The sequence below is a fragment of the Tetrao urogallus genome (assembly GCF_951394365.1).
Source record: "Tetrao urogallus genome assembly, chromosome: 9".
Taxonomy (NCBI): Eukaryota; Metazoa; Chordata; class Aves; order Galliformes; family Phasianidae; genus Tetrao; species Tetrao urogallus.
The window spans coordinates 15,150,901-15,167,247 of record NC_136822.1 but is presented as its reverse complement, the minus strand read 5'-3'; the positions used below and the strand labels follow the sequence as shown (position 1 = coordinate 15,167,247).

Here is a 16,347-nt window from a genome sequence, read left to right as displayed (position 1 = left end):
CTTTCTGCTATGGCAGTGCAACCTTTAGAGGGTTGCAATTGTTTGTTGAGTGCTTTACATCCAAATGTGATTCTTACTTGTTTTGTTTCCAGGCATTCACAGTGGTCACTGTCTTTAATTCGATGACTTTTGCTCTAAAAGTAACACCTTTCTCAGTGAAGTCTCTATCTGAGGCATCTGTTTCTGTTGACAGATTTAAGGTAAGCAGGCCTTTAGCTTTGCAGTTTTAACTGGCAGTGTGGAGTGTTGTATGTGTACAATAGATGCTAAGAGAACGCTTTGAAGGCAATGCTGTTTTGCTATATGAGGAGTTCTTTTCTGTATACTTAGCATTCCAGGTTATTTATTCTGCAGAAGGGATAGAAGCCCAGTCAGGAGGTATTAGAGCCTAGAGACAGTACTGTTGTGGGAAGCAAAATAGACTTATTTAATGATTTCAGGACTTTGATGTTGGTCACCATTAAAGATGGAATATGGAGATAGATGGTTCACAGGATAATAATTCTTGCAGCCTCTTTTAAGGCCATCTACGTGAAAAGGCAGTGCAACTTGTCTGTAGTGAAACTGTTTTTGGAAGAGTCACGTGGTACATCAGCACACTTTGCACAAGTGATTAGAGTTTTATTGGTAGTCATGAAAAACAGATTTTGTATTTCCAGAGCAAATTGTGACTGAAAAAACAGTTCCATTATAGGAATAAATGTAGTTGTGACCTGACTAAAACAAATCTATGGCAGAAAATTAAACCCAGATAACAGAAACAATCTGATCTCATCCTTCAACCGCTGTGAATACACCATGTAGTTCAGTATGAGCTCAGAGGACAAGCATTTATTGTGCCTTCTTGTAGACACAGTAGTATTGCACATTGCAGAAATTTCCATACGGGCTTCCAAAAATATTAGAAGATGATATATAGATACTGTGTAATGCATTCATGGAACAAATTTAGTTGTGAAAATTATAGTCATGAAAGAGTGGAATCCACAGAATGGCTGAGAGATCCCATTACTTCTGAGCATTCGTTGTTTCATCTTCTAATTGATTTATCCCAAATCAAGTTTTCCTAAGTAGAGTTGTACTGAAGGGAATTTTGGGGGGAAGAGGAGAAGAAAGGAAGCTTAACTTGTGTAAGGAGTGTAACACAAGGTAGGGATACTCTCATAGCACTTTGAAATGTAAGTGATGTAGTGGCTCTGTAAGTGGTATGGGCTTTCTAATAACGTGTGATTTGGGCAGAGCAACCTCAAAAGTAAAGAAGTGTGACAGTTGAGAAATCTAATCACTAGGGCTTCTTAGTTCAGAACGGAAGTCATATAAGATAAAATGATTTTCATTTTTAACTAAACTGTGTAAAAAAATCTTTTTCATCTGTGTTGATTGTAAGTACTGATGGATGTGGTGGAAGGCATGATGCAATGGACTTAATGACTTGCTGTCAAGCAGCCAAGCATAGATCAGCTAAATTTATGAGTGATGACATTCTCCCAGCAGAAGAGATGAAGGATAAAGGCTGAAGAGAAAAGTAATTCCATCTCCTTTTGTCATGACCTGGTGTTCAAAACAAGTCAGTCATTTTCTGTCATGGTCCCCTCCTCTTCAACCTATGCATTCTATTTGTTTTGTATCTGGAAATTACAGAGCTGCAGTAGTGAGCAGTCTGAATAGAATTAGACTGTCTCATGAAGCGCCCAGATCATTGTGATTCTCTGAAGGTCTGAGTGTACCTGAGCCCTTCCACCACATCCAGGAATGCCCCAGCCACTTAGCACGCCTGGAGTTAGTTTACACTAATGAGCTACCTTTTGCTCTTCAGCTTTCTCCCACTATATAGCCTGATGTGTTTTGCTGCGTGAGTGTGCCATAGGCTTGTCTCCCAGTCTTGATCAGGTGTCTCATCTTTACACCTCTCTCACAACTCCTATCAGAGTTTATTTCTAATGGAAGAGGTTCATATGATAAAGAAAAAACCAGCCAATCCTCACACCGCGATAGAGGTGAAAAATGCTACCTTGGCTTGGGACTTCTCCCACGCCAGCGTCCAGAGCTCACCAAAGTTGACCCCCAAAGTGAAAAAAGACAAGAAAGTAACCAAGGGCAAGAAAGAGAAAATGAAGCTGCAGAATGAGGGACAGCAAGCTGTGCTGGCAGAACAGAAGGGCCATCTTCTAGTGGACAGTGATGACCATCCTAGCCCCGAGGAGGAGAACAGAATCATCCACCTGGTTAACCTTCGGCTTCAGAGGACTCTGTACAACATTGACTTGGAGATAGAAAAGGTAAGAGAAGAAAGGAGAAAATGTGAGCTCTCAGAAGGCCTCATATTTAGCTGTCCTTTGGAATAAAGAATGTGAAATGAAGCGTATTGCTTTTGAGCACTGCTTTCAAATCCACGGCAGCTGTAGTATCTAGGATGCAGCGTCTGATCTAGATATAAACAGCTGTACATTTTAGCAAACTGGATCTTTGCAAACAGCCTATGGGACGCTGCAGGATATACAGGCTTCATATCGTGGTTTTGCTACCTGTAGCTTTTAGTATCTGAGCTATTGAGCTTAAAGAATCAGCAGAGAAATGTAGGTGAGCTATTGGTGGATGGTTAATTCCAGCAGCCATCTGACAATTTCATAGCATCTCAGCTATATTCTGACTAAACGTTTTAGTTGATTAAGTGTTCCAATAGAATATAACAGTGGATTTTAATTGAAGAATGCACAACTAATTCACTGAGAATTTTAATGCGGTAGAAGGACAAAGAAAGATTTTCAAGAAACAATTGGAGTCCTCATTCCAAGACAGGTAAAAGCATATATAAACTCAAAGAGAATCTTCCAAGTAATACATGGTATCTTTTACAAATATAAAAGCAGCTGTGTACCCTTTTTGCCCACTTTAACATTTTTTTAATGGAAGGAAGAAGAACAGTTTTTCTGAATGTATTCCTTGTTAGATGTGGATAGCAGCCCACCCATTTTATTGCAGATAACTGCTTCAGAGTGACTGGATTCCAGCTTTTTCTTGGTCTGTGGTTTTTAGCAAATTGTATCTTACAGTCTGAGATTTCTAATGGATGTGTATTTCTGAAAATCTGCTTTTTGTTCAGTCCTCCCCTCTTTGTTTTTTCTTATCACACTGACCAGGTGTTGTAAATCAGTTGTGTGAAACCTTTCATTTATCTGTGGATTTTTTTCTTTTCACAGCAGTCATGTCCTTTTTTATTTGCTGACTAAGATACAGATTCTTTTTTTCTTAATCTGGTCTGTCACCCACTGAAGACAGCAAAAGGACTTTGGAAACCAGGCTCTCAGGAGCATCTTGGTGTACTGTGTTCAGGCAGACCTTGGATCTTTGGCTGAGTGCAGTATTCTGTGGGCTTGGGCTTCTGTCAGGCTCAGTCAGAAGGAAACTGATCTTAAGATACATTCCTTTTCACCTGTGGAGTCTCTCTGGTTTTAGTCCACAGTGCAAAAGTATTCAGTGTTTATTTTTGGAGAATTAGAACATTGACTCACTTGCATTTCTATTTTGTCCTTTTTCAGTTGTCATTACTGTCTGGTTCTAATCTCTGAGATAAAAGGGTAGTCCTGAAAGGGATGGAGAATGTAATTAATGAATGTAATGACTACCATACGTATGTTGTTTTTCTGTCTAGGGAAGACTTGTTGGAATCTGTGGCAGTGTGGGGAGTGGAAAAACTTCACTTATTTCAGCAATTTTAGGACAGGTGAGATGTTCTCTTTTGACTTCTGCTCTTCTTTCTTATCTCCCATTTTGCTTATTTACCCTGTGTAGGAGACTGTCTATAGATATGGCCTGGCATAATTTCATGGTTTTGAATTCCAGATGACCCTTTTGGAGGGTAGCATTGCAGTAAGTGGAACATTTGCATATGTGGCCCAGCAGGCCTGGATTCTCAATGCCACGCTTCGGGACAACATCCTGTTTGGCAAAGAGTACGATGAAGAAAGGTTTGTCAGAAATGTTTGCTCATTTCCACGAAAGCTTAGGAATTCTTGGCCCAAGTGAAGGAAAACTTAATGCAGAGTGTGCTGCAGTTAAAACCTACCCCTGCTTTTGGAGATCTGTCTTTCAGACTCCTTTAAGATTCATTTAAGAGTCTGAATCTCTTGTGTGTGGTCGCTGTGGCTGATGGCTGTCACTGCTCCTCTGCGGTGAGGGCTGCACCTCATGCTTAAGTGCCATCCGACCTCTGCTTGTAGCAGCTGCTGTGGAGCAGCACTGAAATGACATTTGCTCTTGCTGTCCTGGCCCTGCCCTCTGAGTACAATGACTCCCTTTGCTATGTTTGGGCACATTATGTGACCTTCTTCTAGTGGAGGCCACCCCTGGGACCTATGCTAGCAATCCTTGAAAATAAATTGCCTCGTTACCTTTCCAGGACATGAGAAGTTGATAATAAATTATTATCCAAACTTTTCTCTTGGGAATCGAAGGCAGATCATTTGCTTAAGACTGATGGAATGTCTGCTGTTAGTGTAGAAAGTGAAATAATGCTGTGCTAGTTAGATACTTTGGGAAAGAAAAGTGTTCTTATTACTTATCTAATCCATGTTCTTTAGATATAATACTGTGTTGAATGGTTGCTGTCTAAGACCTGACCTAGCCATCCTTCCAAATGGGGACCTGACAGAGGTATAAACTTTGCTTATAATAAACTACTTAGTAGTTGCAAAAAAAAAAGTAGAATTTTAATTTGCTGAACTGGAGTGAGGGGGAACACCGTAATAATGCTGTGCAAATAAGCCGAGCTGCTGGATGCACCTTGAGCACCAAAGCTATTGAGGGTAGTGCCATGTTTTTGGCTTAGAGGTTACCATTATGGGAGTTTTTCACTGTGTATTTTGCTGCCTAAACAGGAGCTATTTGAACTTGATTTAAAATAGCTAAGCAGAAAAGTGCTGCAACACTTGAAGCATGTTAACCTTGAGTTAGACTGCATAATGCATTTCAGAAAGGTGTAGACATAGAATGTATGTGTAATGCTGTGGTGTACAGCTGTGTGTGGTTTATATAGAGGCAAAATACTGCGGTCTGCTTCATTCCGGTCATCTCTTGAGTTCTGAATATCTGCATCACAGTGCCATAGAAATAAAGTAACAAGCTTGTGTCTGTACAGATCGGGGAACGAGGGGCGAATCTGAGCGGAGGACAGCGCCAGAGAATCAGTCTGGCCCGAGCCCTGTACAGTGACAGGGACATCTACATCCTTGATGATCCCCTTAGTGCCTTAGATGCTCATGTTGGAAATCACATTTTTAACAGTGCAATAAGGAAGCACTTGAAGTCAAAGACTGTCCTTTTCATCACTCATCAGCTTCAGGTACTAACTACATCTCTCATGCTTGCTTTCTTGGACTCCCCTGTAATGCTGTCTGGTCAGTTACCTTTGGACTGCAGACTGCTGTGCCCCAACTTGTTACAGCAAAGCTCTGTCTCTATACAGTGTGTAGTTGAGCTTTATAAACTAGCTTTCTGCGTGTGTGCAGAGCGTGATCTAATTCTTTATTAGGCACAGGGATAAAGACTTGTTCTTGCTGTTGTTCTCTGCAGTATCTTGTTGACTGTGATGAAGTGATCTTCATGAAAGAAGGTTGCATCACTGAACGAGGAAGTCACGAGGAATTAATGAATTTAAGTGGGGACTATGCAACCATTTTTAATAACCTACAACTGGGAGAAACACCACATATTGAGGTACTTGTTTGTCCATTCTAAAGCATTCTGATTTTTCCAGTGAAATGGAAAAGTGAAAAATAGCTTCACGTATTGGTCTGACCAGTATGCTTGTGGTGGAATCATCTGTGCTTTATCACATTGTATTTGCAATCACAATTCTTAGTTGGAGAAATGCATAATAGAAGGGACTCTACCAGTGAGCCCATGTGTAGAAGATGAAAGAAATTGTTTTCTTGTCTCCATTCAGTAGGATATACGTTTAAATTTTCAGTTACTTGATTTTTCCCACTTTTGTCCTGTTTGTTTCTGGAAGTTATTCTTTGGAGTAAGAAACACAAGGTATCAGCAGCCTATTTTTTCAATTGATGAAAGAATCCTTACTCATACATTTCAGGATTAAAAAAAAAAAAAAAAAGGAATTACTGACTCAATCTTTGAGGCCCTTCCAACCCCTGCAGTTCTGTGAGAAGTTAGCATTGTGGTAAGTGTACAGATAGAAGGTGCTCGGTGGAATGTTAGTGAAAGAAGCAAAGGAATGTCACATACTACTCTGCATATCCATTGTGAGACTTGAAGATTATAGGACTGCTGTTTCAAAATGAATGTAATGACAGTTAACATGAGATTCTCCAGCCTGCACGCTTGGCTGACCTTCAATGTCTCTCTATAAACACTAGCTCACAGAGAGAGCACTGATTTGCATTCCTTGCAGGATAAGAGGAAAGGGATTGTGGAGTTGGATTCTCTGTGGTTTGATGTGTGCCAGGTGTCTCTTGTCACTTACGGTGCAGGGAGGTGGCTGATGTTCCTGAAGATGTGTAGGGGGTTTCAGTTAAACTGAGCTGCCTCTGACCAGACAGTCATTTCCATTTTGTGGGAATGTGGCCAGGTTTAGAACAGCAGTTGTGTGAGCAGTTTAGTGTTTGGACATCTGATTTCTGGAAGCCTGACTTAGTCCTTAGAGATGTTTCACAAAGAGCTCTCCTGGGAGAAAGGCTAGAGGGAGTATCTGGGGAAAACAAAGCCTCTTAATAACATTGAGTTATTATTCTAAGGGACATGGGAGATTGTATCTCTCTGTAGTAGAAGTATAGTTCTACTACGTATGCATATATTTCCAAAATGGCTTAAAACTAAACCTTGCACACCACCAGTGCAGATTTGTAGCAGCTCAGGTCAATAGAGAAGGAGAATTGAATCCATCAGAGTTGGCAATCATCCATTATAACAGCGAAATTTATATCTCCCCTGAAATCAGTGCTATGCTTTTGAAAGCTTTTATGTTTAGGAGGCAGCTTATTAAGAAGAACTTTTGGTTCAGCTGTGAAAATGTAAAGGAAAATTATTCCTGTATGTTTTGTGTCACTGTTTTCCCACAGATTAACATAAAGAAGAACACAAACAGTTCACTGAAAAGACCCCAGGATAAAGGCACCAAAGCGGGCTCTGTGAAGAAGGAGAAGGTTGTGAAGAAGGAAGAGGGTAACTACGTGGTTGAGTTTTGTACTGCAGTTATTCATACACTGATAAGCTCAAAATGTTTGCTTTCAAACTTCATTGTGAATGCACCTCTTAGGTTTGGAAAGCTCTCTCAAGTGCTGGCGGTTCATTGCGGTCGATGGGACTCAGGCAGCGGGCAGAGAGCATTCAGGAATTCATTCAGTGTTGGTGCCAGCACAGTGATGAGAAGTTTGGTCAGTCTGCCACGGATCAGATGCCACTGGTGTGAAGGAGTTCACAGTGCTCTGTCTCCAGCACCACCTCTTCTCTTATCTGAAGAAGGCAGTGTGTGTGGCTTGGCACTTGCACATTCCTAGGCAGGACTTGATGTTTATGTATGAGGAATCTGAAGGCCTGACCTTTGTTGTGGAGTTATCTGTTTAATGTTAACTTTGACCTTTAGCAGGATTTTAGAAGCCTTGGTGAGACTCGTAGTATTGAAGTCTGTGCTGATTAAGCTTTTTCAGACTTGAATGATTCTGCAGAAGAGTTGTGACTTTTTGAAAAACAACCATTATTTTCCACATATTAAATAATGAGCGTTTCTGAAAGCATTCTGTACAGAGTGGAAGCCACTTTTTTGTTTTGTGTATGTTCACAAACTCACAAAAGAGCAACTTTCCTCACTCCTCCCTCCTCTTGTTTCACAGGCCAGCTGGTTCAGTTGGAAGAGAAAGGCAAAGGCTCTGTCCCCTGGTCTGTTTATGGCATCTACATTCAGGCAGCCGGAGGCCCCTTTGCATTCCTTGTGATAATGGCACTGTTTGTGCTGAATGTGGGCAGCACGGCTTTTAGCAACTGGTGGCTGAGTTTCTGGATCAAGCAAGGCAGCGGAGTAAGATAAACAGCATTTCTATTCTCTTTTGCTTAATGAGCAGGGGAATTGCTCTCAGACTCGTCCCAAGCAGTCCCAGGAGACCAAACGGGGCTTCCTGACTGAAGTTGTAAGGCTTCCCAAGAGGTGATCTTGCTGGAGAGTTCCATCTCAAGAATGAGAACTCCAGTAATGAAAAAGATGTAATAGCTCATGGGGTTTTATACTGCCCTCTTGTTCCTTGCCTTGGTTTGTCAAAGAGAAGGAAGTGAAAATGTGAAAGAGGCCCCAACAAGCTGCAGGAAGAATTGCTGGTTTTAGTGCTGCCTTTTGTTTGAATGTGACCTTACCTCTAGCAGGAAACTCTTGTTATGGTTTATGGCTTTAAGTCAAATGACTCCTGGAGCCGCTTTGAAGGATATAATGACTGAAGATTGCTTGGGCCTTTTCCACTCTAGGGGCTTTGATTGCAAGTCTTATTGCCTTCAGAAATTCAAATATGACTGTTGGGTTTGTGGGTTGTTTTTTTTTTGGTTATGCTTTAAACATCCTGGTCTCTGAGAATAGATATTGAAGTGCACACTGCCAGCAATACTAAAATAAATAATGAGATCTGACATATACCTTAAAAAAAATGTATGACAGTGTATTATTAAAGCAATTCTGCATCCTGGCAGAAAATAACTGTGCTTAAGGAGACAATGAACACGCATCCAAGGTGAATAGTTCTGTGTAATAGCACTGGTGATGTACAAGTATCTGACGTTCTGCAGAGCACAAGGAACAATAGGTATGAATGGGAGATTAGGAATCAAATGAAACAACCTTTTAGGGAGTTTCTGATGCTACAGAAATAGCACATATCACCTACCACTTTCTGAAGTATCCAAAGATTACTGAAGTACTTTCTTTAGAATAGAAGTGTCAAAAACAATCAGTGATGGGGGTCAGTTAAATTCTACCATGTGAAATAAGTATGTGCTTAATCCTTATCTTAACTATTCACTGAAACCTTGAATTTCCTGCAGAACACCACTGTGACTTTGGGAAATGACACCGTCATAAGTAACAGCATGAAAGATAACCCCCACATGCACTACTATGCTGGCATCTATGCACTGTCTATGGCAGTGATGTTGATTCTGAAAGCTGTTCGTGGTGTTGTTTTTGTGAAGGTAAGTGTCAGTGCTGCCTGATGCTTTTCTCATGCATCCCTGCCCCTCCATCCCTGCTTTGGCACGTTGCTGTCTCTGGGATTTTGGTGACTTCGAGAGGCACTTTGGAGCCAGATAAAGTCAGATCATGGATTGTAAGATCTCTATTGTGTCATCTCTTGGAGGTGTATCACGCTTTCCCTTAAATTTTTGCTTGAATTAATTCCTTTCACTGATTGAAAGTGCAAAGTGTGTGGGGAAAAAAGCTATACTTAAAGTTGAAGAGGGAAAATTGGCAGAATTTTTTTTTCATGCCTGGAGAGAGAGAGATCAGTGTCAGTTACAGACAGACAGACATCTTTTCATAACGCTCTAACATCTGCTGCACTGTCAGGGAACTCTCAGAGCATCCTCGAGGCTCCATGATGAGCTCTTCAGGCGGATTCTGCGTAGCCCCATGAAGTTCTTCGACACTACGCCTACTGGACGGATTCTCAACAGGTTTTCCAAAGACATGGATGAAGGTATGTCAGTGTAGATTCCACCCCTGTCTCTCTTGTCACTTGCAATAGACTCAGCAGGAGTTGGGACATAGCAGGGTTGTGCTTGTAGGAGGCAGCTGATATCTCAGGTCTGTCTGTTCACTTATAAGAAAATGCATAGCTGCTTTTGCACCTGCAGTCTGCATGTGACAGTCTTAGCAGTTAGTGCAGGAGAACCTGGAGTATCAGAGTGAAGTTCATGAGCAGAAAAGGTGGTAATGCGGTCAGAGCTGCATCAGTGCTATTTCTGTTAGTGGGAATAATTGGAAGAACAACTAGCATTTAAGAAGATAAAAGTGCCTCTAATGATGACATACATTTTGCATTCTAAAACAGCCATGAGAAACCACTGTTCCTGTCAGTGATGATGCACAGCTGGACTGAATTGCTTTATACAGGTTGTTTTAGCCTCCTGTACTCAAAATTTTTTCCCTTGTTCTTTTCCAGTGGATGTTCGTTTGCCATTTCAAGCAGAAATGTTCATCCAGAACGTTATCCTTGTGTTCTTCTGTGTGGGGGTGATTTCTGGGGTATTCCCTTGGTTCCTGGTGGCAGTGGGTCCCCTCATTGTCCTGTTCATGGTTCTGCATGCTGTGTCTAGGTAAGTGCTTCAGCTGCTGTGACTAAAAGTAGAGATACTTTGACCTGTTAGTAGGGAAACGGGGATCTTTAAATATATATGCATCAGTACAGTGGTTGTACATGGCACTTGAAAGTGCTTCTTTCTTTCCAGAGTCTTTATTCGAGAGCTCAAGCGTCTGGATAACATCACGCAGTCTCCGTTCCTGTCTCACATTACATCCAGCATACAGGGGCTCTCCACGATCCATGCATACCACAAAGGACAGGAATTCCTGCACAGGTCAGTCTGAATACCTAGCTGAGAGTGATGGAGCAAAAAGCAGAGTGTGACAGCTTAACATTCAGAAAGACTTTACTGGTGTTTAGCTGGTGACATACATTTGGTGTAACAGTGAAAATTAATTTTTTGGGAGAAAAAATGAGGAAGGGCAAGAAGGAGAATGGGAAAGAAAAAGTCTGGTTGCCAACTGGGAAGAACAGTGCTTGAGTCCCACATGAGTGCCCCCTTCCTGGGCTTCTCTGCAGCAGGTGGCAATGATAATGGTGAGGGCAATTTTTTGGCATGTTAACTAATCCCCTGTGTGCCTATTGGTGAGCTGTGCACCTGTATACCTAGACAAAATTTATCAAGTGTTTGAGTGACTATTATCCACTTTGTCATGGACTATGTTTGGTTTTCTCTGGTGTCAACTAAAACTGCAGAACAACTGATAGTGAGGGAAAGTGAGACCTCTCTCCTGTGAGTGGTATTTGCTTCCCATGAGAACCTGCTGTAACGATGTCAGATACTGCAGGTGCAAGGTGTCATGAGACCAGCAGCGTGGGAGCGAGAGAAAATTGTCCCAGAGGTTTTGGGAAGACAGTGCTTAGATAGCAGCTTAGATGAAATGGAGCAGGAAAGCACTCTGCTGCGCAGCTGTGATTGGTGTGAAACTGAATTGCAAGATCAGATAGCAGAATGCTAGGTTTTCTGTAGCACTGCGAGCTCAGGAAGGTATACTAACATCTTATTTATGTATTTCAGGTATCAGGAGCTCCTTGATGACAATCAGGCACCATTTTACCTGTTCAGCTGTGCAATGCGCTGGCTGGCTGTACGGCTGGACATTATCAGCATTGCTCTTATCACAACCACTGGCCTTATGATTGTTCTGATGCATGGCCAGATTCCTCCAGCCTATGCTGGACTGGCTATCTCATATGCTGTGCAAGTGAGTGTGTCTGCATGACTTACTCTGTTATTGAATGTGCCTCACAGTAATAAGTGAGAGTAACAGACCAGTGAATGCTTCCTAAATATACAAGAATGGGAAAAGATGGGGGGAAGTCAATTGGGGGTCAGCATCACGGCTCAGAAGGGTTACTGGTTCTGTTGTTTGCCCTTTTCTGCCTCCTGGTGGTAATAACACAACATTACAGAATTCAGATGGCTAACACTTAAGGCTGTTGCTTGTGGGAAACCTTCCTAAGCTTCTGGCTTTTGAAGCAATTCATAAATGAAGGTTATCTTGAAGTTAAATGTAAGGGGTCCAAGACAAGAGTACTTGTGGCAAGTATCCTTTAGCTTAGTCATTAAATCAATTAAAAGATACATTTCTCTCTGTTTCCTCCCATCATCCAGTTAACAGGGTTATTCCAGTTTACAGTCAGACTTGCTTCAGAAACAGAAGCTCGCTTCACGTCAGTGGAGAGGATCGATCACTACATCAAGGTAGGGCAGCAGCACATTCAGCTGAATTTCTCGTTTGTCACGAGGGTAAAAGAAGAGGAAGCCAGCTATGGTCCACCTTAGTATGAAATGTGTACCACACAGCGGTGTGCCAGGTACTGCCTCATCCCTCTCACTGCACTAAGTGAAATGGTTTATCACTCCTGGCCTTCAGTGACAAAGCCTGTAGTCGTAGGCTACAGTTACAAGTTTTATGAGTTACCAGCTATCATTTGAGATCCCAAATAAGTTATGCTTTTTGAAATTATCTTTGTCTCGCTCATCTCTCCAGACAGACATTTTATTATGAAACTCTGAAACTGCTGTGAAGCTAAAGTGGAAGGTTGGGTGTCTTACCAAATTTGAGGCTTGGCTTCTTTCAGTGTAAGCACTGAGGTTGTTTTTTGAGCACCAAACTCAGAGAGAGCCTGTTCTTTGGTAGAAGACCATTGTTTTTCTCAAACCCTTGAGGGTGCAATTAATCTGCCTCTGGCTTAGGTTGCTGCAGGTGTCCACAACTGACATAGTCCTTGTGGGATCTCTCTATAGGCAGTGTAAGAAAAAGGGTCTCTCCACAGGCCAATTATTAACCATTCTGAATGTTTTTTATTAAAATGCAGAGAAATCACAGTGTAGAAATATTGACTTCTTTGTAGTTACTATGAAGGAGTTGATGGGTTGTGATTCAGTGGAGATGTTTGCATTTAGGTGCTTAAAGCTGTGTGACATTTATCTCGTGGCAGGATTTCTGCCATTCTCTGAGGCTGGTTGTGCAACTATGAGAAAGTGATCTTCGTTTTAAACATGTTAAATATCCTTTTGATTTGTAGAAGTTCTGCTTTTCATAAGGTGTGAACTGCTTAAATGAGGGACTATTGCTGAGGGCTGTAACAGTGAAAGAGAGCTGGAAGGGGCCTGACTGGCTCAATGATTTAACAAAACAGGAAAGAATGAGGAATAGGAGAATAATATTTGTACAATAGTTCATGTAGGTGTTTTCTTCTGTGTCAGAATCAACAGAGGAGACCCTGGCACAGCACAGCCAAAGAGACACAGAATTATAGCAGATGTCACATCTAATTTTTGGAAGACCAGAAAACTCAATAAGATTGTGGACATAAAAAATAGGCCTAAAATACATTTTTAATTCTATTGATGAAAAACACTGTTGGGAAGAAGGTCCAGTGTCATTATTGAGGCAGCAGCAGGGAATTCTAGTGTGGCAGTGAGAGACTGAGAAGCTGCTTCTGAGAACTGGTCCTGTATCCAGCCACACCGTTCATCTGAAAGCTGCTGCACACCGATGTGGGCTGAGTCTGCAGAGAGCTACTGAAAGCTGCAGCTTTCCTTTTTAGTGCTTTGTTTACTGGAAACTGAACTTTCCTTTTCTTTTTGAAGACTCTTTCCCTGGAAGCTCCTGCTCGAATTAAGAACAAAGCTCCCCCTCTGGATTGGCCGCAGGAAGGTGAAGTTGTTTTTGAAAACGCGGAGATGCGGTACCGAGAAAATCTCCCTCTGGTGCTTAAAAAAGTGTCCTTTACCATCAAACCCAAGGAAAAGATTGGCATTGTGGGAAGGACGGGCTCGGGTAAGGAGAAACACCAGGCAGAGCTAACATACTGCAGCTACAGGACGGTTGGTGGGTCTGGTTTCTGTGTTTGAATAAGTTGATTGCCTAAGAGTGGTCCAGTAAGCGGCCGTGGGGGACTCTGTTCACACACACACGTGAGTGGGATCCCTAAACAATAAAAACAAGCTTCCTTTTAAAACAGAGGCGTATCCTTCTGTGCCTGAGCCCCAATATGCTTACAGTGTTTAACACCCCAAGCCACTGAGCAGCACAGGATGCTGCCTACAAATGCTCATCGTGGCTTATTTGAGTGTCATGGAAGATGTTTGTGCTGGTGCCGCAGGCGGATTTGGCTCTATGCTGTCTCAGGAGTTTGATTGCAAGACGTTTTACACCAGCTCCAAAATGGGATTTTTAAATATGCAGTTGTTACTGCTTACAAGTTTAAATGCCGAACCTCAGCACTTACACCACTGTTTACTTCAGGTTATTTTAAATCACCACTCCTACTAAAAGGACAAGTTTCGAAATGCTGTCTCGTCTCAAATCTGCTGTGATTCTGATACTAGTTTCTACACTGGTATGTTTTCCTGTCTCGTTTTTAGGGAAGTCTTCCCTTGGAATGGCACTCTTTCGTTTGGTTGAACTGTCTGGAGGCTGCATTAAAATTGATGGAGTGAAAATAAACGACATTGGTTTGGCAGATCTTCGCAGCAAACTCTCAATAATCCCTCAGGAACCGGTGCTGTTCAGTGGCACTGTAAGGTTAGTGCACCATAGTAAGTCAGGAAGGAAAAGGCAGCTGCCAGCTCACACTGAATGAGAAGTTTGTGACTAGAACAAAGGCATCCTGGCTTCTGTTCTGTTTTTACAACAGAGCAAAAAGCTCAGGTAAATAGGCTTAGGTGACTCCATGTGGAATCATCTCAGTGATCATCCTTTGTGGATCTCTTGCTTCTCCTTTAGATTTGCTTGAAATTTTTGCATCTTTGTCTTCTGTTTTTACTCTGTAATTTCTTGGCTACTTATATAGTGGGAACATCTGATTTCCTTGGCAAGGAAATTCTCTCAGTGGAATGTTAGATGGGAATTGTCCATCGGGACAGATTAGTGCACTGCTGTTTTGCCATTGGTTGCTGAAAAACAAATTCTGATTACACTTTCTGCTTCCCCCTCCAGATCAAACTTGGATCCTTTCAATCAATACAGTGAGGAGCAAATCTGGGTTGCTTTGGAGAGGACTCACATGAAGGAGTGTGTAAGTATTATGGTGTCTATGGGATAGCTGTTTGTGTTTTGCTTTCCAAGCTACACATTCTACTAGTGGCTAATTCAGAGACCCTCCTGTAGAGGTATTTCTCTGCAGTTTTTTCCCTTTGCAATGCTTTATTTCTAAAGATGAGATGGAATGCTTGGAGAATGCCACCTTTCAAAAGCTACTCTTTAGTACATAGCACAGCAGAGCATTGCTCCATCACAGAGACTCTTCAGGATCTACAGAATTTCAAAAGTGATGCTGTTCTGTGTGCCTTAGGTAGATGTGCATTCTGCATTTACATTTTTAAGTGTAAATGTCACACATGCATATTCATACAGCAGTTAAAATCTGTCCTTTGTGAGGCTTTCTGCAGCAAGTCTCCATGCTGTGGCACTCGTGCCTTAGAGACACAAAAGGCCTGTTCAGCTCTGAGGCTTTTTTCTGTCTTCTTTCCCATGCAGGTTGCCCAGCTGCCTATGAAACTTGACTCAGAAGTAATGGAAAATGGGGAAAACTTTTCAGTTGGAGAGAGGCAGTTACTGTGCATAGCTCGAGCTCTGCTGCGTCGCTGCAAGGTGAGCTTGTTGATGGGAGAAATAGCTGGTGATATCAGATTGGTAGCATTGAGAGATGGCTTTCTTTTTCATTCAGATTTATTCAAGCTGGCACAGGGGTTGCACCAGCAGATACTGGTGTAGGGTGAAATGGTGCTTGTCAAAACTACCTTTGTGACCACAACTCTGTAAAGATTGCTGTGACCAGGAGTTGCCACAGCTGGCAATTCAGCCCGTTCTGCATATTTCGATATTCAGAAAGGGACAGAGTCACTGTGAAGTAACAGCCAGGATTATGCACTGCTTTCAGATTTTGATACTGGATGAAGCAACAGCTGCTATGGACACAGAGACTGACTTGCTGATTCAGGAGACCATCAGAGAGGCATTTGCAGACTGCACGATGTTAACAATTGCTCATCGCCTGCATACTGTACTGGGTTCCGATCGGATCATGGTGCTAACACAAGGACAGGTGAGCAGAAAGACTTGTGTGGCTTCAGTTCCTGTTGCAGTCTGGTGGTGCCACGTGTATGGGCTAAACTGAAGGAACAGCTGGCATTGCTGTAGAAAATCCTGTGTGTTCCTTCACATCCTTGGTTGTAATTCTCCAACGACGTCAGTAATTGCCTCAACATGACAAGATCAAAGATGGAAAAATCTCTTTTACATTCCAAGAAAATACCACAGGGTGACAAACTCCTTAAAGTGTTTTTAATTGTCCTTTGTAGGTTTAATTTTGGTATGGGTAACGATGTAAGCACCTCTGCTGGAGCTCAGCAGCAGTTTGCAAAGCATTCTGATACCAAACTGACATGTGACAGATAAGCACTTTTTAGGCTATAAACACTTAAAGGGAAATGTAGGAACACTTGAGAACACTCTTGAATGTAAAGAAAGTAAAATTTCTTCACAGCATCTGCCTCAGTTTGTTTGCCAGAGCCACCAGAGGTTGCTGCCTGCTGGGT

The 16,347-nt window shown here is 42.1% G+C and overlaps 1 protein-coding gene across 2 annotated transcripts in view; it reads left to right on the top strand.

Annotated features, from left to right (window-relative positions):
• Window positions 1–16,347, top strand: part of ABCC5 (ATP binding cassette subfamily C member 5) — a gene marked incomplete at both ends in the record, with an annotated part of 36,944 nt that overhangs the window by 20,287 nt on the left and 310 nt on the right. For both annotated transcript variants that reach the window (XM_079539559.1, XM_079539558.1), the window contains 20 exons: window positions 93–200; window positions 1,929–2,279; window positions 3,653–3,724; window positions 3,844–3,968; window positions 4,581–4,653; window positions 5,138–5,341; window positions 5,572–5,715; window positions 7,077–7,179; window positions 7,848–8,032; window positions 9,040–9,186; window positions 9,560–9,689; window positions 10,155–10,308; window positions 10,441–10,569; window positions 11,314–11,500; window positions 11,911–12,000; window positions 13,396–13,585; window positions 14,173–14,332; window positions 14,747–14,825; window positions 15,287–15,400; window positions 15,690–15,854. In XM_079539559.1, coding sequence (XP_079395685.1) covers window positions 93–200; window positions 1,929–2,279; window positions 3,653–3,724; window positions 3,844–3,968; window positions 4,581–4,653; window positions 5,138–5,341; window positions 5,572–5,715; window positions 7,077–7,179; window positions 7,848–8,032; window positions 9,040–9,186; window positions 9,560–9,689; window positions 10,155–10,308; window positions 10,441–10,569; window positions 11,314–11,500; window positions 11,911–12,000; window positions 13,396–13,585; window positions 14,173–14,332; window positions 14,747–14,825; window positions 15,287–15,400; window positions 15,690–15,854 — 2,910 coding nt within the window. The remainder of the gene's footprint in view (window positions 1–92; window positions 201–1,928; window positions 2,280–3,652; window positions 3,725–3,843; window positions 3,969–4,580; window positions 4,654–5,137; window positions 5,342–5,571; window positions 5,716–7,076; window positions 7,180–7,847; window positions 8,033–9,039; window positions 9,187–9,559; window positions 9,690–10,154; window positions 10,309–10,440; window positions 10,570–11,313; window positions 11,501–11,910; window positions 12,001–13,395; window positions 13,586–14,172; window positions 14,333–14,746; window positions 14,826–15,286; window positions 15,401–15,689; window positions 15,855–16,347) is intronic.